Source organism: Oncorhynchus tshawytscha, linkage group LG21 (genome assembly GCF_018296145.1).
Source record: "Oncorhynchus tshawytscha isolate Ot180627B linkage group LG21, Otsh_v2.0, whole genome shotgun sequence".
Classification (NCBI taxonomy): domain Eukaryota; kingdom Metazoa; phylum Chordata; class Actinopteri; order Salmoniformes; family Salmonidae; genus Oncorhynchus; species Oncorhynchus tshawytscha.
In genome coordinates this window covers 2,587,549-2,613,498 of record NC_056449.1, presented here as the reverse complement: position 1 = coordinate 2,613,498, position 25,950 = coordinate 2,587,549, and the positions used below count along the sequence as shown (strand labels likewise).

The following is a 25,950-nucleotide window of genomic DNA, read 5'->3' as shown; positions in this document are numbered from 1 at the left end:
TGTTGACTCATGGGCCATTGTTTGTGATAAAACCTTCCAGATCACCAATCTGCAGTGGTTGGTTCAGCCTGAATCAATGGGTTTGTGGGATGTTCAAGGTTAAATGGGTGCGTGGGTTAAAAGGGTTAATAAGTCAGTCCCTATGGGGCTGCTATGTAGAGCAGCACATCAAAGATAGAGGCAGATTTTCTCCAGTCTCAAACCTGCTTACTGTGTGGTTGTCACGCACGCACACACGTACGTACGCACGCACGCACACACGCACGCACACACAGTAGTGTTCCTATACAGAGGGGGCAATAGTCCACGACCATCATTGTGGGGAGTCTGGAGAAAGACAGCTTTTCATCAGACACGCTGGAAAGAGAGAATGAGTCCAACCACACATCTCAGACGTCAAAACATTTCAAAAAGATTTTTCCTCAAAATGCCAATTAGGAAGTATAATTAGGGGGTTAGGACAAGGACAGAGGGCAGTGGTCCAGCAAAAGACAACACTTTCCCTCACCAATCTCTGGAGACCTGACCAGTTAATGGCATGGACACCCCAGTATTTCAGATGACAGGAAAAGTGTTCAGACAGGGGGAATAAAGTGGGTGAGATTACCCCGTCCCGATGAACACAGAACACAAGGCTTCACACCATGTAGTAAAGGTGCTGTGCATCATGACAAGCGGGTGGTCGTTCTTGCTAGCTATCTATCTACCCGCAGCCAGAGTCAAGGTGACTCCTCTGCTGGAGAGATAACATGCTATATGTGACCCGTTTCAGGAAACTAGGCATATGTTGCACGTCACTACTTCACAGGAGAGGCATTTGAAAGCCTTTTAAAATATTTGTATCAAAATGTGTTTTTTTGTTGTTGCAGAAATGCCTTCTGGAACATGTAAACTTTCATATGCCTTAATAACTAACGTGTCTGACATCTGTAAATACAAATACAATTGTTAAATGATGAGCCTAGTTAGTTTAGCCACGGAAAAAGACAGATAATTCTGGCTACTGCAGATTTTTGAAAGATATAACGTTGGACTGTTCTCAACATCATGGCTGCCCTGAACAGCTGAGCTGTAGAGGTTCATTCGTTGATTCATTCGTAAATCATGTACCATTTTCTAGCTCTGAGTCTCTACTTATCCAAATGAACATCTCAGCCACCCTGCCTAGCTGCCTCTCTGTGAGAATCTCTGTCTGTCTGACCCAGACTGAACAAAAAAAGAACAATAGTTTTTTTTTGCAATCTGTCTGAGAAAATAACTAAATGGTTTTAGTTCTCAATAATACTGTCTCAGAAGGTATTTTTCTGGAGCCTATCATTCATTCACAAGAGAGATTATTGAAAAATAATGATTTTCTTATGTTTGGATTGATAAAAAAAAAAAAACTATCTACCTTAAGCTCAGTATCATATTGTGAAGCTTCACATTTCAAAACGATTACTCCTCGACGAGTATGTTGGAACACAGTATTTTAACAGTGACTGTTTAAGTCTCGACCAGTAGTAATGTATTTCCTGAAAACCTGCTCAACCATTGTTTATAAGTTTAGCAAGACACACATAGATAAAACAAAGACATCTTAAGTAAGATTCACTTAGATGTGATTCCATGAAAGCCAAACCGATCACTCTCCATTCCCTCTTTGTAGACATTTAGAAAAATAGTCTCAGCCCAGAACAAATATACATTAGGTTTTGAGAGAGCTTAAAAGTTGATTCATGTCAAAGCTAAAGCCTGTGTGTTTAATATTTGAAAAAGAACTGGCAGGCGTGGTAGCGTGGATTCAGACTGTGCCAAGCCTTTCTCTCTGGCTCGCTCTCTAACCGGGTCCTAGATGGCCAGATTAATAGAAAGGTTAAAAACCTGGACCGCTTTGTAAGAAGAGGTCTGTGACACCCGGGCGATTGTAGAGAGGAGAATTATCTTATGAGGGGAGAAAAAGACAGGTGGCACAGATTACTCTTCAGACCTCTGGGGGAATAGCCTAGCTCAGGCTTGGCCACAGTTTAGTGAGAACACAGAAAAAAAACATGAGGCAGCCAGCCTGGCCGTACACAGTGGAAGATAATGAATATAAAAGTGCTCGGGAGTCTTTCAAGAGGCATCACTCAGACAGTGGCAACGTGTTGTGTTTTTCCTCGCTGTAAAGTTATTGAACAAAGATAAATGCGTATCCATTGTTAGGGGGAAGGTGTGAAATGCTTCTACCTCCATCAGTGCTGCTCAGACTAGCCTCGCTGGAGAGAATGAGAAATAAAGGGGTGGTGAATCTGTCTCTTGCGGCGCATTAGCCGGGCAGATTGCATCGACTCGTTCACTACAGCTTAACATGCCATGTTGGTGCTGTGTGTTTCACTGGCATGCAGGCATGATTAGTCATTGTTCATGTTCTAATAAAACAGAGGGCATTGCTGGAACTCTATATAACTGCCATCAAGGCTTTGATGGCAGGGCTAGTGTGTGTGTACGTGTACAAGTGTGATGGCAGGGCTAGTGTGTGTGTGTTTGTTTGTTTGTTTGTTTGCATGTACTGTATGTATGTACTGTATGTATGTACTGTATGTATGTACTGTATGTATGTACTGTATGTATGTATGTATGTATGTATGTATGTATGTATGTATGTATGTATGTATGTATGTATGTATGTATGTATGTATGTATGTATGTATGTATGTATGTATGTATGTATGTTGTGTGTGTGTGTGTGTGTGTGTGTGTTTGTGTAGTTTATGTGTATACGTATGTTTGTGTGTGTGTGTATGTGTGTGTGGTTTATGTGTATATGTATGTTTGTGTGTGTGTGTGTATATACAGTATGTGTGTCTTTGTGTGTGTGTGTGTATGTACAGTAGGTGTGCATATGTGTTTTATTCCAAGTGGTCTTTGTAGGTGGCCTGGGCATTATCCTGAGTATTATCCCTCCTGCGGGTCACTGGACCCTCAGTAGAAAATTGATTCCTCCATTCCAGAGCAATCCTGTCATTTCAGGCATAGCAGCCTCTGCGAATGTTATTTTACAACAATTCTCTCAGAAGTGTGTCACAGCTCCTGCACAGCTCCCCCATTTCACAGAGAGTACCTACCTACCTGCTTCTCTGTATGCTGATCATATTTTTTTACATTTATCATTATTATTATTAGGAGCTCCAATTGTATTCTTGGATATTATTCAAAAAAGCAGCATGAGAATCATCCAAAGGCCAAAACACCACTTATTTGGATTCCTGCTTCTTTGGCTCCAGGGATCAATCACCATTCATGGAAATAAAAACATGCAAAGAGACTCGTCTTCTCTTTTCACCTTGAACGTCTTTCACAGACAGTTAATTCAATTCGGAGGATATTGAGATGACTTCATAGAGATACAGCACTCTATAGATTACATTCAACAAGACATAGCACAGGGACAGGGACAGGGACAGGGACAGGGACAGGCTATTTCAATTTCAAGTGTTTTTTTTCTTCTTCTCCTTCCAAATCTGTCGTTCCCAAGGCAAAAAAGAAAGTTCAGCTTGATGACTCTCTGGCTAGCTAACACATTGAAATGCATTGCGCTTGGCTGTCTGAGCTGTGGCAGCTATGTCCAACTGGGTGGGAAAGTAAGTATAATAAGAGGCCCAGTGAAAGTGACAGGATCCTGCTCCTAATTAGACTGTCAGCATAGCGTGAGGGGAATAAAGAGCTGCACTCCTTTCCAGAGGAAAAAAAACCTTATTATTGGCCAGGAAGAAGCATCAGCTTTGTCAGAGAGGAGCTGGATTATCATCTGTGGAAAGAGGATTTTTTTTGCTGAAGCCTCTGTAAGATAATTGAGTAAAATATCCTAATTTCTTATTCCTCGACGAGGTACCTATCTTCTAGTAGCTAAGAAGCATGAAAATATTTTTTCCCTAGATGTTAGAAAGAGACCTTCGATTTATGATTCGCATGTTGTTTGATGTCATAATCCCAGGAGGGAACTCCAACAACACAACTCCTCGTCATGGGACCTACACGAAAATGATTGATTTGATGTTAATTATTGTGGCAGAGCCTATTCTTTTGTGGAATGCCGGTTACGTGTTCCACAACACAAGTCAACCACAGTTCAGTGTTCCTGTCGAGCCTTGCCGGGATGAACCAACCTCACAAGGCCAGTCATGCATTCCTCCACCAGGAAACTGAACATGGCATGCGATGAGGATGAGGATCCCTTCCGCCTCCTTATGCTGTGTGCCGTCTCAGGGCTTGCTTGGCTGTTGTCGCGGTGTGTGTGCCAAGAGGGGGCTGTTTAGCATTACAATAGACACACTGACACACTACAGTACCCTTGGAAAGTAGATGTAAAGTAGGTAAATAGGTCAATTAGGGCCTCTCAAACTACTGTACTGTTTGTGGGTGGGACCACTGGGGCCAGGATCCGTCATAATCTGTTACCCAATGAATTCCATTCCTGAAAAAGTTAGGCTGCCAATGGACTGTGAATGATTGGGGGGGGGGGAGAATGGTGTTTGTTTGGTTGAGGGTTAAGAAAAGCTTAAACGTTTGATTAAACTCCTCAGAGACGGAGTGACTAAATAAACCCACCTCAGGACACAGGTGTAGAAGCCGTTGTCCTCCAGCTCAGCTGAGCGGAACCAGATGGAGTCATCCTCCTTGCTGAGCCGATGGCCCGAGAAGATGATAGGCTCCTCCGAGTCCCCTTTGTTTTTGTACCAGATGAGCCGGAGCTTGGCGCTCTGGGCCATGGAGTAGTTGGTCCTGATGTAGCTGTAGAACAGGGCGCACTTCACCCTCACTGGTTCCCCTGCTAGGACCCGGTACCTCTTCAGGTCCACCGACCAATCAATGCAGCCATCCACTATGGAGGAGGAAGTTGTACATGGTTAGGAACTGATGGTTTGTGGAGTATGCTGTGGTACGCACACTAAAACACGGAACTAAGAGCCTAATCCTTATCCTACATATTGGACCAATGCAAACCCAGCAGCATAATGGATCTATAGACAATGGAAGCTACTATACTGTCGGGGTCAAATTCAAATGAAGCCTAAATAATTCACACTAGTTCCATGCATTTGGATGATTGTCATCTTATCACACGTTAATCTCCTCCATTTGGATTTTCATTTGCATCCACAAATGGCAGCTCTCTAGCTAGACTTCAAAGGCATTTCATGTTCTACTCTGTAATTTGCAGCCTCTCTTGCCTCTCTCCATTGTCATCCATAGGTGAGGAGTGGTAAAAAAAATAGGGAAAAAAGTAACAACAGGAACCTGTAATGACAAGTCAATCAAGATTGCCTTTAATGGTGGTGAGCTTTTGAACCCGTGACACATGGTAAAACAATAGCATATGACAAGGAGAGGCAGGGAAGGTCGTAGCCACTGTCACACTAATGCAGGGTTATTTAGGATACACCAGTTAGCAGCAAAGGAACTGCTGTTGTAGAAAGGCAAATAAGGCCCGAGGCAAGGCAAAGAAGGCAATGTACTTGAAAACACAGTTCATTTTCAAATAATGTTTAACTCTACTGTAAAAATGTTTAACTGTACTGTATATCTATGGACAAAAATCACTAGTGAATTGCCTAAAACAGAATGCTACTCTCCCCATTGCGTGACTACTGTGCACTATGTGCTTTCACGTTCCAAACCCCAAATGCCAGGTCAGCCAGTAACATGGCTGGACAACACATTGAAGACATAAAGTCAGTCTTTTTGTCATCAGTCATAATGGCCATTGACTCAGAGGAACAAAAATAAGGAGGTAAACTAGAAGAGAAAAGTAAGGTATCCCTCATTTTATGCTGGCAGCCCCAATCGACACAGAAACGTAGTTGCTAATCAATGCAGTACAGAAGTATGTTCATACAGACTTCAGGCAGTACATCTCCACGCTCTCTGTGTCCCATAAAAATGTTATACATTCAAAATCTGTCCACTGTCATTTGCGTTGAGGTCTCCTACCACCAACGCCGATTTACCATATAGATTTGGTTATTTACATTTGACTCTGATCATTTTTCTCACGCCAGGTTGGAAATTAATTACAGACATAGCCAGGAAATAAAAATTGATGTGGGGAAGTGGCATCAATCAAGTGAGGATGGGGTGATGGCTCCAAACTGCAGGCTGGAGCCAAGGGGAGGGGTTACGATGGGAGGTGATGTTCCCGGGGTTTATTCGTGAGAGCTCCGACGTGTGGAGGATGAGATGCAAGAAAAGCAGAAGCAGCACACATTAGTTCGGTCTGCTAGGTTAATGTGTTGTCTTTCAGACAAAAGGCACAGCGAACCATCGCTGAGTGCACAGGTTACAGATTACGTAAACAGGCGCCAGAGAAGCAGCCATATGTTGCCCGGGGTCATAGCCGCAATGCACTTTTCTGGATGATTCAATCATTGTTGCTTTCTTGTGTTTGCCACTGTGGCAGGGTTTAGGAGGGGAGCTATTAATTGCGACGACAAGGCCTAACACGGCCAGATATATCATTCCAGTCAGCTGCTGCACCGGATCCCTATTTGCACAGTGCCACCTTTAATATTTGCATATGGATGTGGCCCAAATTTGAGTCCGAAAATAACTTAGAATTAAGTATGAGTGAAGAAGTAAGGAAAGGGCAGTAATCATAAAGATAGCTGCAAAACCTTAGCAGCCCACTGGTGTGGACAGAGTGGACTTATGTTATATAATAACCCAATGTCCTGAAACTGTCCATGAACTTTCTCCCCTTTTCAAGTCAAGCAACCGAAAAACTGAAATATATCCCTGCTAAAAAAAAGTGAACAAAGGCAGCGGACAAAATGAAATAATGAAATAAAGAGGCTGTCATCCAGTACATGAGGTGTTAAGTTGCTGGTGGTCAAGCCCTCACAGTTACTAAGCCCAACACAGAACCAAAACACATTGTAAAATCCTGTGTAGATCTCAGCACCTGCTGCAATAATAATAGCTTGACCTGGCTGCTGCACACTGGCCAAGTCTATCATGAAGCAGTATAGCAATTTCAGCCATGACAGCTGAGAGGAGGAAAAAAGTCAATGTCAGAGCTATAGCCCACCAAATACTTTGTGCTGATGTGCAATTTCAGTCCCCGACTTGCATTTGATAGCTTGTTTATTATTTTCTTGAAAAATGTGAATGACTAGCTTTCAGTGGACATGTATCTTTACACAGGTATAAAATGGGGACCAGGGGTAGCAGCCATTTCAATATGAATCCAGAAATGAGTTACACTCCGGCGCAGACAAAACCAATCTTATCAGAGGGAAATAAATATGGAGATGTGGGGAGGGTTATGGCCCACTCTCTGTTATTGAGCTGGAAAGGCAGTTTATCAACCCACAACTTAGGACATTTTAAATAAATCGACTTGACCACAGAGGCCCGTCGAGACCACAAAACGGATTTGAATTTATTTGCCATGTCAAATACCTAAACACTCTGTAGGGATATTTGATAGGGTATTACACTGTTTTGTTTTCCCAGTCTCTCTCATTTTAATATGGCTAAGGCACATTATTATACAGCACATTACTCAGTAATGCAGAGGGACTAGTGAGTTAAATAATGCCACAGCGTATTGTGTCTAGGATACTACCGTACAGAGGGAAAAGACTTGTTGTCCACAGTTATATAATCTCTTCATTAAATTACTGATCTCCAGCACATTGAAGTAACAGCATAAATTTGAAAATGTTATTAGTTGTATGTAGTGAATTGCATAAAATTCTACAGCGATATAATGTATGTAGGGTATATGTATTTCTCCCAAAAAAAGACGCATACTATTTAAGGGCTCTTTGATCCTTGTAAATGTAAAAATAGTATTGTAGTCCATAAAATGATTAACCTGCAACTTTGTCAAACCATGACTTAGGATGTGAAGAAAGCAGGACGCAGCCAACATGTCTCGATCAAGGAGCTAGCGGTGCAGGAGGCATAAAGGAGAGACGGGGAGCCCCGGGGAGACAGCAGGATGTCGAGGGAGAGAAACAGTGGACGTCAAAGACACGTCAAATCGCTGTGTACTCAACGCAACATGATAATCACTCCCTGCTACATCCGCTGGACGGAGTGGCTTGTTGAGCTTTGTTGCTCTTTCAATGTCTGCCAATCAGGCGTGCATGTGTGTGAGCTTTGTTTGTCTGACTGAATATAATGAGCCAACATGATAATCACTCCCTGCTACATCCGCTGGACGGAGTGGCTTGTTGAGCTTTGTTGCTCTTTCAATGTCTGCCAATCAGGCGTGCATGTGTGTGAGCTTTGTTTGTCTGACTGAATATAATGAGCCAACATGATAATCACTCCCTGCTACATCCGCTGGACGGAGTGGCTTGTTGAGCTTTGTTGCTCTTTCAATGTCTGCCAATCAGGCGTGCATGTGTGTGAGCTTTGTTTGTCTGACTGAATATAATGAGCCAACATGATAATCACTCCCTGCTACATCCGCTGGACGGAGTGGCTTGTTGAGCTTTGTTGCTCTTTCAATGTCTGCCAATCAGGCGTGCATGTGTGTGAGCTTTGTTTGTCTGACTGAATATAATGAGCCAACATGATAATCACTCCCTGCTACATCCGCTGGACGGAGTGGCTTGTTGAGCTTTGTTGCTCTTTCAATGTCTGCCAATCAGGCGTGCATGTGTGTGAGCTTTGTTTGTCTGACTGAATATAATGAGCCAACATGATAATCACTCCCTGCTACATCCGCTGGACGGAGTGGCTTGTTGAGCTTTGTTGCTCTTTCAATGTCTGCCAATCAGGCGTGCATGTGTGTGAGCTTTGTTTGTCTGACTGAATATAATGAGCCAACATGATAATCACTCCCTGCTACATCCGCTGGACGGAGTGGCTTGTTGAGCTTTGTTGCTCTTTCAATGTCTGCCAATCAGGCGTGCATGTGTGTGAGCTTTGTTTGTCTGACTGAATATAATGAGCCAACATGATAATCACTCCCTGCTACATCCGCTGGACGGAGTGGCTTGTTGAGCTTTGTTGCTCTTTCAATGTCTGCCAATCAGGCGTGCATGTGTGTGAGCTTTGTTTGTCTGACTGAATATAATGAGCCAACATGATAATCACTCCCTGCTACATCCGCTGGACGGAGTGGCTTGTTGAGCTTTGTTGCTCTTTCAATGTCTGCCAATCAGGCGTGCATGTGTGTGAGCTTTGTTTGTCTGACTGAATATAATGAGCCAACATGATAATCACTCCCTGCTACATCCGCTGGACGGAGTGGCTTGTTGAGCTTTGTTGCTCTTTCAATGTCTGCCAATCAGGCGTGCAATGTGTGTGAGCTTTGTTTGTCTGACTGAATGTAATGAGCCAACATGATAATCACTCCCTGCTACATCCGCTGGACGGAGTGGCTTGTTGAGCTTTGTTGCTCTTTCAATGTCTGCCAATCAGGCGTGCATGTGTGTGAGCTTTGTTTGTCTGACTGAATATAATGAGCCAACATGATAATCACTCCCTGCTACATCCGCTGGACGGAGTGGCTTGTTGAGCTTTGTTGCTCTTTCAATGTCTGCCAATCAGGCGTGCATGTGTGTGAGCTTTGTTTGTCTGACTGAATATAATGAGCCAACATGATAATCACTCCCTGCTACATCCGCTGGACGGAGTGGCTTGTTGAGCTTTGTTGCTCTTTCAATGTCTGCCAATCAGGCGTGCATGTGTGTGAGCTTTGTTTGTCTGACTGAATATAATGAGCCAACATGATAATCACTCCCTGCTACATCCGCTGGACGGAGTGGCTTGTTGAGCTTTGTTGCTCTTTCAATGTCTGCCAATCAGGCGTGCATGTGTGTGAGCTTTGTTTGTCTGACTGAATATAATGAGCCAACATGATAATCACTCCCTGCTACATCCGCTGGACGGAGTGGCTTGTTGAGCTTTGTTGCTCTTTCAATGTCTGCCAATCAGGCGTGCATGTGTGTGAGCTTTGTTTGTCTGACTGAATATAATGAGCCAACATGATAATCACTCCCTGCTACATCCGCTGGACGGAGTGGCTTGTTGAGCTTTGTTGCTCTTTCAATGTCTGCCAATCAGGCGTGCATGTGTGTGAGCTTTGTTTGTCTGACTGAATATAATGAGCCAACATGATAATCACTCCCTGCTACATCCGCTGGACGGAGTGGCTTGTTGAGCTTTGTTGCTCTTTCAATGTCTGCCAATCAGGCGTGCATGTGTGTGAGCTTTGTTTGTCTGACTGAATATAATGAGCCAACATGATAATCACTCCCTGCTACATCCGCTGGACGGAGTGGCTTGTTGAGCTTTGTTGCTCTTTCAATGTCTGCCAATCAGGCGTGCATGTGTGTGAGCTTTGTTTGTCTGACTGAATATAATTAGCCAACATGACAGAATGCTGTTGAATATGTGAAACTAAAACATATAAAAACATTTCACACTTGAGGAGTGTTCCACTCTAAGCTATTATTTTTAATGATTCGCTATGTCACGGTCGATAGGAAAATCAAAAGCCATTCCAATTGTGATTTCTATGTAGATAACCAACCCTCGTTCTACCTGCTCAAATGCCTTTTCATTTGAGCTTGCTATAAGAGGTGTAGAACAGAAATCAGGTCAAAATAACACAATCAGACGATAATGATACTGAAATAGAAAGGCAATCATGTCGCAGAGAGGGAAAAAAAAGCGACATCTTCTGAAGAGGTCCGTAATGAGAAAGAATGAGTTTCATTTCAGTTTTGGTCGGAAACAATTACCCTGTTCATTTACATCAATAATCAGGGAATAATGGCTGGAAATAAAACAAGGATGGAGGGGAAACCAAACATTTCCTTCCCCTGTTTGTCTTGGTTATTTGAGTGAATCCCGCAGTCCATTACCAGACCATCAATACATAACTGCTCCAGAGTCAGCAGCCGGCGAAAAAAGACAAAGCGAGGGTAGAGAAAGCTAGGGAGGACGAGAACAAGATATTTAAATCACCCTGCAAGACAACTGATGAATGTCTCTATAACTGGCAGCTTAAGACTGCTTAATTAACAAATGCTGTAATAATCAAATGCACACTATAGACAGTAATTGCCTGGAGTTGATTTCTGTTGACAGAAATAGATTTGCATTGTATTTCACCCAACATGCTGTTTTTCATTCTGCTGGGCATGCCTGTTCTAAGAGGAACCACACAGACAAAGGCATAAAGACATCTAACTCCAGCTTATGTCCTTAGTGTCATTCTGCTCTGCACTCAGATAGCAGGATGTGTAATAACGATAATAACACAGTAAGCCTACATAATATAATCCATTGTTATTACGCTACCGAAATGTCGACATGCAGATGCCTTAAGATAGATGTCTTCATTAAGATTCCTTGATAGAGTTATGATTATTATCATCATCATGTTTTTTTTTCTTCAGAATAAAATGTATTTCTGTTAAATGGCTTAAATATAGGGGTTACAGAGTTTATTTGAGGCCATGTGTACATTCTTACTGTATTATTGTACTTACTTTGATCAATGGCGAGGCCTCTGAATGTACTAATCCCTCTCACCTGGGACAATAAAACAACCGGTGGAAAAGGAAAGGGATTGTTATGTTCACGAACAGGGAGCCCTGGCTTTTACGAGCTCAGTCACCTCAATCCACAAACTTCATCAGACATTGCCTTTCTAAAAAGAACTCAATCCCTCCTGTGTTTTGTGTGTTCAAACCCCATTTGTCACAGTGGCGCTGGAGTGTGGTGGAGTAGCCTGGGCATTTGTCAGTTCTAAGGTGCGTGGCTGCATTCCACCCTCCACCCTCCCACCCTCCTCCCTCTCCCCATCCTCCTCCGTTTCCGGCCCCAGTGCGTATGGCTGGCTGGCAGCCAGCATAGCTCCTTGTGCAGGTTGCTTTACTTTGCTTGTCATTAATAAAGAGAAGTGGCCCTGCACCTGTCCACTGACAGGGCCCCCACAGAGACCGGAGCCTGAGAGAAAGAGAGAGTTCCGAATACACTGGGCTGCTTAATGAACTAGTTCAAACCACATTGTCATATTGCTGTTGGACAGCCTGCCATTTCCTCCTTGGTTACTGACGTTTCCTCTCCTCGCCGTGCATCACTGTTAGAGTGACATTTTTCTCTGACAGTCAATCAAGTCTAACTGAGGGAGCCCTACTGTAGCAGTGAGGTTGGAGACCCAAGGATAGGAGCTCAGTGAGGACTTCCATATTTCCCCCCACTATCACCCATACAGTCATTCAGTTCAGCTGGGCAGATGGCAATGCTAATCATTTACACTACCTGTTTAAGTTGAAATACCTTTAATTTACAACACAGTTGATGGGGGATTTGGTCTCTCTCTTAGAATTTACTGGGAAACTAAATCAGGATGTATGGCTACTGTACAATTATTGAAACAGCAGAATTTATTTCCCCCCTCCTACTCTCTCTACTGTAACATAAACAGTGGAACCTAAAGTGAACTCTATAACTAACCTCACTTTGAAAATGCTTAACACTAGCAAAAACCCCTCCCAGAATCGATAGCATACATTATGCCTATATGCACATCTTAATCTATCTAAAATCCCCCTGACACTATGTCAATATACTAACCATTTGAACGATAACAAGGGATTAATGTTGATTCCCTCATCACGTCCCTCCCCCATCCTCACCAAGGCTGACATAACCTTTACACTTTACATGGCTAACATCTAAAAGATCTTAAATACTGTATGCCGCTGGGAGAGAAGAGCGAGTCATAGTTATACCATCAACTACATCAAGTTGCATCACAGTTCAGAAACAGAGGGAAAGGCTTCTGCCCTCTGGGACATTCTGGCTCGGCCTAGGCTTACTTATTTATACCATCTACAGTAATTAGGATAACATACAGTGTGCCAACATACAGTCAATACTGTACCATCTGTCTATTTATGAAGAGCATTAACTGGTTCCCTGATGAAACCGCTCACTCACAGACATAATTCTGCTGTCTAATAACGATGGAATAATGAAATAATCCTGTTTTTTTTTTAGAAAGATTCAACGTCTCCATAAAGCTGGTTTATGTTAATCACTGTAATGATGTATCGTAGTAGATTAATACAATACATTCTTTAAACACTTTGAGTCTTAGATCCTGAACAGAGTGAAGAGAGGCCGACGATTATCAAGCGAAGGCCACCTGACATCAAATATATTTACTGGGAATTTAGCAAGAACATTCAAGCTAGTCATCCGACCAGCCTTTTAATCTACGTCGTACACATCAAGGTCTTCCAAGTGCACAGAATTAGTCACACTGCTCTAAACTTCATCTAAATCCAGGCGCGAGTGTGTGTGTCTGTGTGTGTGTGTGTGTGTGTGTTTGTCAATGCCATACTTTTAAAGTGGGTGTTGTCCAAGAAGTAGGGAGGCACAGAGCAATAATATCACAAGTTGGCAGCAGAAGCACAGCTAGTCGTGTCACCTTGCTACCTGCTGCTTGTCTGGGCTGCAGCATTCTCTCGCTGACCCACCTCACAACACACTACCTGCTCAATGCCAGGCCAGCCAGGTAATAGAACCAAATGATTCATAACTTTATTAAAGGGTATGAAATATCAAGGAGTTTCTGTCTACTGTATCATTGATCTCATAACATTAGTTCATCACTCTGAAATGGTGAGCATTAAAACCCCAATAAAATCATTTAAATATAGTCTACCTTGGAAAATCCAATTGCATTACCTTAATTTGAGTCATTATTCAATTATAAAAATCATTCAAGGGCTTACTGTGAACACTGATGATATTGATATTGTTATGGACACCAATAACACATACACCAAAATTGATAGAAATGTGAAAATAATACATATTCAGCTAACAAGTGACCTGAGATGAAGTGAAACTAGCATTGATGTAAAAGCAACAGCATGAGGATATGTTGAATTTCTGAGCAGAATATAGCCTGGTATTCTGAGAATATGTTTTGGCTGCTACTGACACGTGCTGTATGTGTGGTTCCATGGTGCCATGCTTCAATGTCCTCATTAGCTAGCCGCTTCTCATGAGACATTTGATTTTCTGTTGGAGCCGGAGCTGGCACCGGTGCCAGAGACACTCCGAAAGATCCCTTTCATATGTGGCCAGCCCTCATAATTCAAGGACAATTTAACATTGCCCCACAGACACAGTCACAACTCCAACCAACATGTCCTGCAGAAAAACTTCTGACGTGTTTTATCATTATTAACCAGCTAACCTTGACCACCTGTCTGAGAAAAAGGTTTGACGCCCCAAGAAGTGTAGCTTGTGACTTTATTTACATCAACCACAGATCACAATCAACCATGTTCGGTCATTCCATAGACCACAGGGAGAAACAGATCATACGAAGTTGAATTATGCTCATTATTTAACGACTGAGAATGAGTTTTAATTCATAAATATGCTTCAGTACCTTTCTGATCGAATGCCTGTAGGAATTTAAGACTGGACTCTAGCCTATCTGCCTCTCTCACCAACAGTTGTATTTACATTTTTCATTTCTCCCAGCTATGTACCGTAGTATTATGTATCTATTTAGTGGTGAACCATAATGTGAGTATCGGCACCTGTTTCCGTTCCTTTACAAGTTAATGAGGAAACGAGTTGGCCTAATTACCAAATCTCCCTGCGGATGTTCTCCAGTTTACACTGATCAAAACAAATAACTCTCCTGTTCTGTTCCCTCTCTGGATCACTCAGAGGCCTTTAAGAAACCCAGCCACAGCTCTCACTTTGACGTTGTTATTTCAAACACAGTAGATCTATTTAATTGCATGTGTTCTCTCTAATTCGAACAACAAGCCTGTTATGGAGGAATGATTGCATAGCTCAGTATTGCATCTGATCTGCCAGTGTGCTGCTCTCTTTCTTTTTCACTCATAGCTCAATAACCACAAAAAGCCTGTGTTGGTAAATGAATATGGTGGGTAATATACAGCATAGCATTACAGCAAAAAGTGAGTTGCAACGCATTGACTGCCATTGCACTGTGGCAATTACCAAAGGTGTTTGGGATGTGCAGGGCTGACGGCTTTCGGCTGTTAGGGAGCACTGTTTATACCAGGAGGACAGCACATGTCATACTGATGACACCCACTGTGGTGATGGGGGAGCATGGGGCATAGAGAAAGAGAGAAGGATGAAGAGAGGGAGGAGGAGGGAGGGAAAATGAGAGAGGGGGTGAAGAGGGAAAAATAAAGAACGAGAAGAGTACGGAGAGCAATAAGAGAAGGAGACAAAGATGAAGGCAGATATAGATGGACCGTAGGAGGAAAGACTTGACAAATGGGGAAAGAAGGAAGAGGGAAAGAGAGAGAAGGGACCAGAAGGCAAGCGAGAGGGAGAGATGTTTGAGAGGCCCGTCCAGAGAAGGCGAAGTCAAAGGGGGTGAGAGGAGGAGAGGAGTCTCAGAGGGCAGCTCTGAGTGGGAACAGATGGACTGGTTCCAACTCCTCATCAGCATCAGACCTCTGTGGCGTTCTCCCCAAACCTCACAGCTGACATCTCGGGCCTGGCCGTGTCTCTGTCCGCGCCGAGCGCTGCAGCCTGCAGACATGGCTGCCTGGGTCCCTCTGTGAGGCTGTGCTGTTGCTGTGGCTCTGACAGAGAGCAACCAGCCCAGTCAGCCTTCAGGGGAGATTAGCTCCACATTGCAGCCCTATGGCTGGACAGGACCCACTGTACACAGCCCAGTCACAATGAAATCCACCTGGAAACAGGATACACATACTGCCTACTAGCCGTGACCACAGTATGTTCTAGCTAACTGTCAACGTGGGTAACATTCATCACCATCTGCTTGGTGAAACGGTGTTGCAATACGAGGTAAGCATTGGTTTATAGAAAATAGGGTTTACCTGATAACATCCAAATGTGATGGAAGCACAGTAGCACAATCTCTTCAGCCAACAGTAAATGTAATTATAGAGTATGGAGAAGTTGTGGCTTTTGCAGACAGAGGAGCTTACGCACTATATAGGGGGAAAAAGAGACTCTTAATTTCCGATGGGATCTGAGTGACTGGGAGACTTGCATACGGTGCAGTTAGGATCAGATAACTTTTCTACTCTCTCAGCTGGAAACCTTGCGTCATCAGGCTTTTGTGGAGCAGAGAGCATGGATGGCTGAAAGGTTTTGTCAGCTATCAGATAAGGCTGCAGCTGTATCTCAGGCTGTCGTTCAGCATCAATAAAAGATTCACTTCCTCCATACAGCCCAGCAGCCTCCAGAGCCAGGGACCGGGCGATGTTGCCACAGAGACCCAGGCTCATAAAAGGAACCCAGTGTTGGGTTCAGAGAGAGCAGGGCCGTTTTATTTATCTGCCTTGATGTGTCAAGTGCCCTGGCTCTTTCTAGGAGCGATCTGTGTAATCCTATACAACAGCAAGGTTGACCTACAGTAACAGCAAGGTGGCCTACCTCACTAGCGTACATCAGAACCTGGCCACGGCTCAGTCACACAGACAGCGAAAGACATGGTGGAGTGTAAAAAGTCCATATAGGACAAGTCCACGGGAATGGGAGTCATAAGGGAAGCCAGAGGGCAGCAGCCGTAACGCTCCACATACGCTGTACATTCGCAAATGTGCTGAGACAAAGGAAGATTAAATCACAATCAAAAGTGGAGAAGACTGAGGTACCTTCGGTATCCCATGAAATTATGCTTTTGCAACAGAGGTTTCAGTAAATTGACAGATGTATCTGTCAATACTAGAGGCTGTGCTTCTTGTCTCCAATCATTCTGAAACAATATTTGAGGAGCTATTGAGCTTGTTTGATAAGTAAAACAGATGTGGCAGACCATATTTGAATGACCTTAATATATCATCACCAAAAATCAGGAAAGGATTAACAGAGGAACATGGGAACAATGGTTTTAGTATTCCAGTTTGACTGTGAGCAGACTGGCCGTGCTGTAGTGTGCTGCCTGTATCCCTGGTCCTCTGCGGCAGCAGCAGCAGCAGCAGCGGTAGTGTGGAGCGGCGCTTTGCTCTGTGGCATGCCCTGCGGGACTGGAGCACACAGACTGGCTCTGGACGCATCGGTCACATGGGAGCCTGGCCCAACAAGAACATCCATCTTGACTGGCACCTGGTCTCAGGGAGAGTGCCCCGCCACACAGACAGAGAGGCCGGTAATGGTCTGTGGGCTGAGCACTGGCAGGAAACAGCACAGGGACCCGGGGAATAAGGAAGCCAAGACCAGGGTGCACACAGCATCTTAAGAGATACCGCATGGCTACTCTTTTATCCACCATCCAGCCATAGCTTGTGTCTGTACGAGCAGATGTGAAAAATTGTCATATCGCATACTGTATCTGCTTGTTAGGCATGTGTCTCGCTCTGTGATTGTAATAATACCAATACTCTGGTTGCATAACTGCATCCTTTGTTCAGCTATGTACTGTAGTTGCAATCTACATTTTGGATAGCATAATGTCTCTGGGCAATGCAGTAGTGATTCACTGATAAAACAGTGTGCAAAGTTGTTAGCTGCAGCTACAGAAGGACTATGCTGATCTAAAATCCATTTACTAGGCTGCATTAAGGCCCTCCACTCCTGATGAAAAGGACTTTCATTAGGCGTTGAATTAGGTATGAGGCACTTATGTATAGCACCTCACAAAAAAGCCTTCTGCTTGAATAAGCGTAACTTCATGAACTGTATAAGCAAAGCAAGCAAGTGTAAAACAACTACAATAGGGCTGACTTAAAGTTACATGGCCATCTCATAATCTGCTCTGTGTTCATGAAATATGCATACAAGGGAAAATCAAATGACTTCCTGGCTTCCGTGGAACAGTGCTTACTTTGCATAGCCCATTGCCAAAGACCCATTTACCTGATCAAAGCACAAGCAGGAGTGTTTACCACAGCTGACTATGACGAATAAAAGAGGACAATAAGGAGCCAAAGACAAATCTAACCCCCCCCCCGACAAGTAATCTATATTAACTCCATCGACAAGCGTAAAGGCAGAGAAACAACAATCCACAATGCAATTGCTTGCTCTACTATGTTTGTATAGGAGTGTGGATGAGTGGTAACTAGCAGAATGTTGCATTAGTCCATTATGAGTTTCCACTGGTCAGCTGTTGCCATAAAGGTGTGATAATACACTCCAATTGAGGATGACAGAAATTAGTGTAGCAGTAATACGACCATAATATAATATTTAGTCTCTCCATTATCATGTGAATGCTATGCCCATAAGCGTATTCGATGGGTCTGGCCAAGGTAGCCAGCCTTGCATCACCACTCGGAATACTATAAGTTACTGTACATGTGTCCAAGATAACTGCTATGCTATTAATAAGAGGCTAAGAGACAATGAGCTAATATCTCGTGATCAATGTCCTAGCATTAACTTATTGACTTAACCTTAGCTCAGAGTGTCATAGCTAGATGCCAAGCATATAGTAAAGCCCCCCCCCCCCTTACCAATCAGTTACCAGCCCTTAGTAAACTTTTGGCAAAAATTGCGCTTGACCAGATACAATGCTATTTCACAGTTAACAAATTGACAACAGACTTTCAGCACGCATATACAGTGGTTCATCCTTTTAAAAGTTGCAGCGTACTGTGGACTACCGTTCAGTCGTGAGGTGCCACAAAGAGGGACTTGGGAAATTGCAGTTGGCTCAGAACAGGGCAGCACGGCTGGCCCTTAAAAGTACACGGAGAGCTTAATGACATGCATGTCAATCTCTCATGGCTCAAAGTGGAAGAGAGATGGACTTCCTCATTACTTGTTTTTGTAAGAGGTGTTGACAAGCTGAAGGTACCGAGCTGTCTGTTTAAAATACTAGCGCACAGCTCGGACACCCATGCAAGACATGCCACCAGAGGTCTCTTCATAGTTTCCAAGTCCAGAACAGACTATGGGAGGTGCACAGTACTACATAGAGCCATGACTACATGTAACTCTATTCCACATCAAGTAACTGATGCAAGCAGTAGAATCAAATTTAAAAGCAGGTAAAAATACACATTATGGAACAGCGGGGACTGTGAAGTAACACAAACACAAACATAGGCACAGACACATGCATACAGCACACACACATGATAACATACACACATGTACACATGGATTTTGCTTGGAGATATGTGATAGTGGAGTATGGGCCTGAGGGCACACACTTAGTGTGTTGTGATTCTGTAATGAATCTATTGTAATGTTTTTAAAATTGTATAACTGCTTTAATTTTGCCGGACCCCAGGAAGAGTAGCTGCTGGGCCCCAGCAAGAGTAGCTGTCGGGTCCCAGGAAGAGTAGCTGCCGGACCCCAGGAAGAGTAGCTGCCAGACCCCAGGAAGAGTAGCTGCCGGTCCCCAGGAAGAGTAGCTGCCAGGCCCCAGGAAGAGTAGCTGCCGGGCCCCAGGAAGAGTAGCTGCCAGGCCCCAGGAAGAGTAGCTGCCAGGCCCCAGGAAGGGTAGCTGCTGGCATCCATAATAAATACAAATATATTCTATGTCTAGTGTGAATAACATTTACCATTAGACCTTCCAATAATACTTCCAATTAAAAGTAATCAGATTTACTAAAGTTAAGTAATAAGAAATACGATTAGCAAATGGTACATACCAGAAGGCCTCAATGTCACAAAATATCTAAAAGTATAAAAGACACTATAGTGTAACGGAATGCTCCATCAGGGGATTGGTTTACAATGACTCCATGAGCAAAGTTTCTACCGGTCTTCTATTCTCACCAGTGCGCCAAATTTCAGTATTTCCCATCGTCTATTTAACATGACTTTGTTCGGCCAAAACATTAAACAAAATGCATAAAACACCACAAGCATTCTTTAACCTCTCTTATCTAAATGATAGGCACGCACATCTGTGTCGCTCCCTCTTTGAACTGACAGCCGTCCGACGGAAAGAATAACACAGAAATTCTGTAAAAAGAAACAATAAAATAGAACATATAAAAACTCTTGAAACAATCCAATCACAACCATTTAATTCATACAATTTTGCGAATTGAAGTATTCATCTGTTTTCACACCCCGACGATGTCCGTGTTCCCAGGGTTCTATGTTAAAGTCCCGCCCTGGAGAAAGCCACAGATAAGGTGTGTTTGACTTTTGTGATATCCTTCATATGGTCAGCCATCCAGACAATGCCATAAATCGTGATAGAGTACTCACGCTGGGCCTTGGCGCATGCAAGTCGCTAGATGCATCTTCATCACTGGCCTCCATCATCATTCACATTTGTTCACTCTATTCTTCCACTACACCCTGGAGTTACTATATGCTAATAGTCAGGTGACAAGGGTCTTTGTTTCCTTTGTAGCGTCTGCTCATTGCTTCTCAGGGGTAGAGAGGCTCGGCTCTGCGTTATGCAGCACTGACATGCGGCACAGCCCGTGGCGCCATGAAAGGCCATCCACAATGGCCCGTGAACAGGTGTTAAATGAAATCGAGACAAATGCTGAGGAGACCTGTGCTTGACACCTATCCATCATCAGTGGCGCGTGTGGCAAAAGCCAGTTCAACAATTCGCCCACCGGAGACACCTGTGTCGTCAGGGTTACCGAGCTGAGTGGCCCCGCAGCCCCCACGCCTATTATTGATGTGCCAGTCGTATCACAGAGCCATGTGTGCCCATCATAGGGGGGCAATGATAAACAACAATGTTGTCCGTTCTTAATTATCGTCCCCTGTGCTGTATTAAAATGTAATTTGGTCCTAATAAAAGTAATATCCTGTAGGTCAGACAATAAGGAGATCACCTGATAGCATCCCTTTTTCCAGGGAAGCGTGAGCCTCTGCCGACAACAACCTCATTACGGATTATACTGAATCAAGTACACAGCAGGACACAATTGCATTTGTATAGTGCTATTTGATCAGAATGATGGATCTCTACCCTGCATTGTACCAAATAAAACGGCTAGTGCCGTGTCTTTACTATCATTAAATGTGAAGACTGTTATTTTATCAAATCAATTCTCTGTGTGTAATCATTATTACGTGATTAAACTAATCATGTCAACTTAATTAACTAGGAAGTCAGGGCACCAGAGAAAATTTTGAATTACAGAGCTATAATTTTCCTGAATATAACTCTTCAGATATTTTAATATCTGATCGATTAGTCATTCTCATTAATGTATTATTATTACCTTGTTAGTCTCATTCCGAACATCGTAAAATTCTTGGTTGTCTGTACGAACCCTAGCATAAATTATGAATCAGCGACTTACAAATTGGCTTAATCATTTATTTACTAACTAACTAATAAAATCACAGAAATACATGAAAACACACACAATTAGTTCATACATTGGGCTGCTACATGATACAAAGAAAAAGTCCTAGCGGACGAAACCAATATGACGGCTTGGTAGACAAAGAAAAGGGGTGTGGCAGTTCAAGAGCGGGAAAGGCAAAATGGATTCATTACACACAGTCTATAATTATATTAATTTAAATGCTAATCCTTTGCACATGAATGGCCACTCATTCGAGAATAATTGCAATGTATATATATTTACGCCAGCATGTCATTGTTGTCTTCTCTGTTGGAATCCTCAATAGTTCTGTAGGGTTCATCAGAGTCTCTGGTTAGTCACAAAGTGACAAAGTCTTTTGTGGTTGTAGGTGGTTAGAATGGATACTTCAGAGTACCATTCATAAATGTTCTCATAGATGCTTCGGCGGTTGTCGGTATTCTCACTCTAGGTTTACGTAAATAAAGCTGCAGACTAGTAGTTTGTGTTGTCTAGAATTAGCTCCGTCTGTAGTGAATCGATAGTCTCAGAGTTAAACCATTTCCAGCCATGTAGCCAATGCTACACATGGCATGGTTTTCTAGTCTTATGGTTTGCCTGGTCTTAACCATTCGAGAAGCCCGGCTTACCGTGGATCTCTTTGGCTCATTGTAGTTTTATACCACTTCACATACCAGCGTCACCCGGCATATTTTGGTCTAACGTGAATTTCTTCAGGAGTGGGTTTTATCATTTGTCGAAGAAGGGGCGGTTCTATGAAGGCTAATGTAATGTCTGTGTTCACCTGGTGTGGATTTACTGACTTGGTTAACTTTATATGAAAACCCATATTTTCTCATTTAGAAGGTTAACTTCTTGGATATAGGGGGCGCTATTTAAATTTTTGGATGAAAAACGTTCCCGTTTTAAACAAGATATTTTGTCACGAAAAGATGCTCGACTATGCATATAATTGACAGCTTTGGAAAGAAAACACTCTGACGTTTACAAAACTGCAAAGATATTGTCTGCGAGTGCCACAGAACTGATGTTACAGAAAAAACCCAGATAAAAATCCAATCAGGAAGTGCTGCATTTTTTGAAACTGCCTCATGCCAATGACTCCTTATATGGCTGTGAAGGAGCTAGGAGTCAGCTTACGTTTTCCACGTTTTCCCCAAGGTGTCTGCAGCATTGTGACGTATTTGTAGGCATATCATTGGAAGATTGACCATAAGAGACTACATCTACCAGGTGGTCGCTTGGTGTCCTCCGTCGCAATTATTGCGTAATCTCCAGCTGCAGTATTTTTCCATTTGCTTCTGATGAGAAGCCAACTGCCACCACTGATAGATTATCGAATAGATAGGTGAAAAACACCTTGAGGATTGATTCTAAACAACGTTTGCCATGTTTCTGTCGATATTATGGAGCTAATTTGGAAAAAAGTTTGCAGTTGTAAGTGACTGCATTTTCCGGTCTTTTTCTTAGCCAAACGTGATGAAAAAAACTGAGCTATTTCGTCTACACAAATAATATTTTTGGAAAAAATGAACATTTGCTATCTAACTAAGAGTCTCGTCATTGAAAACATCCAAAGTTCTTCAAATGTAAATGATTTTATTTGAATGCTTTTCTTGTTTTTGTGAAAATGTTGCCTGCTGAATGCTAGGCTTAATGCTATGCTAGGCTATCAATACTCTTACACAAATGTTTGTGTAGCTTTGGTTGAAAAGCATATTTTGAAAATCTGAGATGACAGTGTTGTTAACAAAAGGCTAAGCTTGTGTTTGAATATATTTATTTCATTTCATTTGCGATTTTCATGAATAGGAAACGTTGCATTATGGTAATGAGCTTGAGGCTATGATTACGCTCCCGGATACGGGATTGCTCGACGTTAGAAGTTAACATCACATTACATAGTTTCATATTTAATCACATACGTTTCACAATATTTAGATGTAAACCTGACAGCTGGGAAATGTACACTGTAAGAGATACTGTTATGTGTGTTTCCTGTCCTTCATGATATCGCCAAATGAAAAACACACAATATGACTGTCCCTTAAGTATCCACGGACCATTCCCACATTCTCAAAAGTCAAAATTTTGTTTACTTCTCTCATTTTGGGGAATTAGGAGTTTGGCCAAGTCTTTCTTTGTTCTCTCTAGGCTTTCTACCTCCATACTGCATGGCAGTTTCTACCCGGTATTTATGACCTGAGGTACTAAACCTGGTTTAAGAGAGAGAGTAAGAGGGGGTGAGCCACGATTTACATCCAGAAAGGGCCACGTCATGACACTAGTGTTTGACACCATGTTGAGTCATCTAAATTAGTAATCTAAGGCAGGTAATATATTTATATAGTAGGTTATATATTGTACAGTTTATGTAACCACATTAACCCTATATTTATAGATTCATTCACTCAGTCCATGGCCACTGCCCCGATAGTCCCATATTTCCAGACATGCCACTTTATTGTCTTATGAGAATCAGAGGCATGGAGATGCCTAAATGGTTGGGGGCGAGAATACTGCCATGAACCAGGTTTCTCTAAAGGTGTAATTTGTTTAAGCCAATTGATCTCATTGTCAATTTTAAAAGTCACCAATACAACAAAGTTGACGTGGACTACAGGAAACGGAGGGCTGAGCACACCCCCATCCACATTTATGGGGCAGTAGTGGAGCCCCAAGGAAATATCATGGTCCACACACACCAATACAGTCTTGATGAGAGCAAAACAATGCATATTCCCCCTCAGGAGGCTAAAAATATTTGGCACGGGCCCTCAAACCCTCAAAAAGTTATACAGCTGCACCATTGAGAGCATCTTCACTGGCTGCATCACCTCTTGGTATGGCAACAGCTTGGCATCCGACTGCAAGGCACTACAAAGAGTAGTGCGTATGGCCCAGTACAAGAGTAGTGCGTATGGCACAGTACATTTAGATGCAGAGGAGCATCTAAATTCACTCTATGCAGCCCAGAGAGGCAAACTTGGAGTATGGACACGCAACATTATTTAAATAAAAGTCCTTCTTGTTGATGGAGGAAACATTGAAACTGTGGATGAGAGTCTTGAAGCATTTGATGCTGTTCTCAATGAGAAAGCTCAACTGAATGTTAGGATGGAAAAAATGGCACTGGAAACGGACATAGCAGCATATAATGCCAAACTGAAGGTCCTGGAGAGTGTTGAGTCAACTTCTGCTGTGGCAGCCCATTTTCTATGCTAAGAAGATGGAATGAACTCTTATTTTGAGAACCAGGAACCCGAGGTCTATGAGGAATCTGAACCATCACCTGTTGAGTTTGCTACATTAGGAGCAGTTCCAAAGACCCCACTACAAAGAGTTTTACAACAACCGACCACAAAGCCATCAAAACCTATTCAGAAAACGGTCATAAACCACGCCCTTCAGCAGCCAACAGCAAGGTCTAGCAATCAACACAGAATCAACACTGCGGGTATCAGCCATAATACCAGCCATGATAACCTCTCTACTGTGTCACGGCCCCTCCTCTGCAGTGCAGGGGTGGTTCCTCCTGCAGGCAGAGGAGGGTCGTTAGTGATTGGAGTCACCTGGACTCAGGGTATTTAAACGGCTTCACTAATCACTCTCTCTCTGCTCCTCCAGGTAGGATCCTGTTTTGTTTGTCCCTTTGTAGTTTTGCATAGTTTTCACTCAGTCATTCACACACAGATTCACACACAGATTCACGCATCCCTGCACTTTACAAACACCTTACATTATGATACTTTCAGACCTCATTCCTTTTTCTTTGTTTAAAGTTAATAGTTTGGTTTATAATAACGAACCATTTTGATTGGCCTATACCTGTTGTTCGTGTCCCCTCATTTTTGCCACAGGCTTTGAGCCGGCCTGTGACAACTGTCATGCAAAGGCAGATTGAAATTGCTGACCTCCTTGTACTACAGCACAAACAGGCCACACTCCATGTTAGGGAGATACCTATGTTTGACGGTGATCCTCTAAACTTTATGCCATTCATGCGTGCATTTGAGCATGGTATAGAAGATAAGACAAGCAGTCACCAGGATATTACCTGGAACAGTACACCTCTGGTCAGCCCAAGGATCTGGGCCGTAGTTGTCTGCATATGGAAGCCAGAAGAGGCTATGCAGAGGCTAAGAGGTTGTTAAAGGAACACTTTGGCAATGAAATCAAAGTTGCTTACATGGAAAAAGCTTGGAACTGGACAAACATCAAACCGGATGATGGAAAGGGACTGGGTGGCTATGCACTCTATCTTAGAGGTTGCTGTAACGCTATGCAAGACCTACAGAACATGGAAGAGCTTAATCTTCCCTCCAACATAAAGTTGATCATGTCAAAACTTCCCCACAAACTAAGGGAAAAATGGAGGTCTACGGCATGTGATATTTTAGAGAGAAACCACCTGAGGGCCCAGTTCAGTGACCTTGTGACGTTCATGGCAAAACAGGCCAAAATACTGCAGGATCCGTTGTATGGAGATATTCAAGATCCCCTGACCAACAGAACGTTTTTTTTAAACCAAAACAGATGCTGACTTTAAACAGCAGTTCAAGTCCAAGAGTAGGGGAAGCAGCTTTGCCACTGCAGTAGCTGTAGTGGCAGATTGTGACTCTGAAAAACCTCTAAAAGAACAAACATTCAAAGTCAAGAAACCAGGCACCTACCCTTCTGATGCTCCCAGTATCTCATCTGTATTTTGTGCTGGTGAGCATTT

The 25,950-nt window shown here is 43.0% G+C and overlaps 1 protein-coding gene across 1 annotated transcript in view; it reads right to left on the bottom strand.

Annotated features, from left to right (window-relative positions):
• Positions 1–25,950, bottom strand: part of LOC112220703 (X-linked interleukin-1 receptor accessory protein-like 2) — a 324,138-nt gene that overhangs the window by 125,653 nt on the left and 172,535 nt on the right. Inside the window, exon 3 of the mRNA XM_042302865.1 lies at positions 4,570–4,843. Coding sequence (XP_042158799.1) covers positions 4,570–4,843 — 274 coding nt within the window. The remainder of the gene's footprint in view (positions 1–4,569; positions 4,844–25,950) is intronic.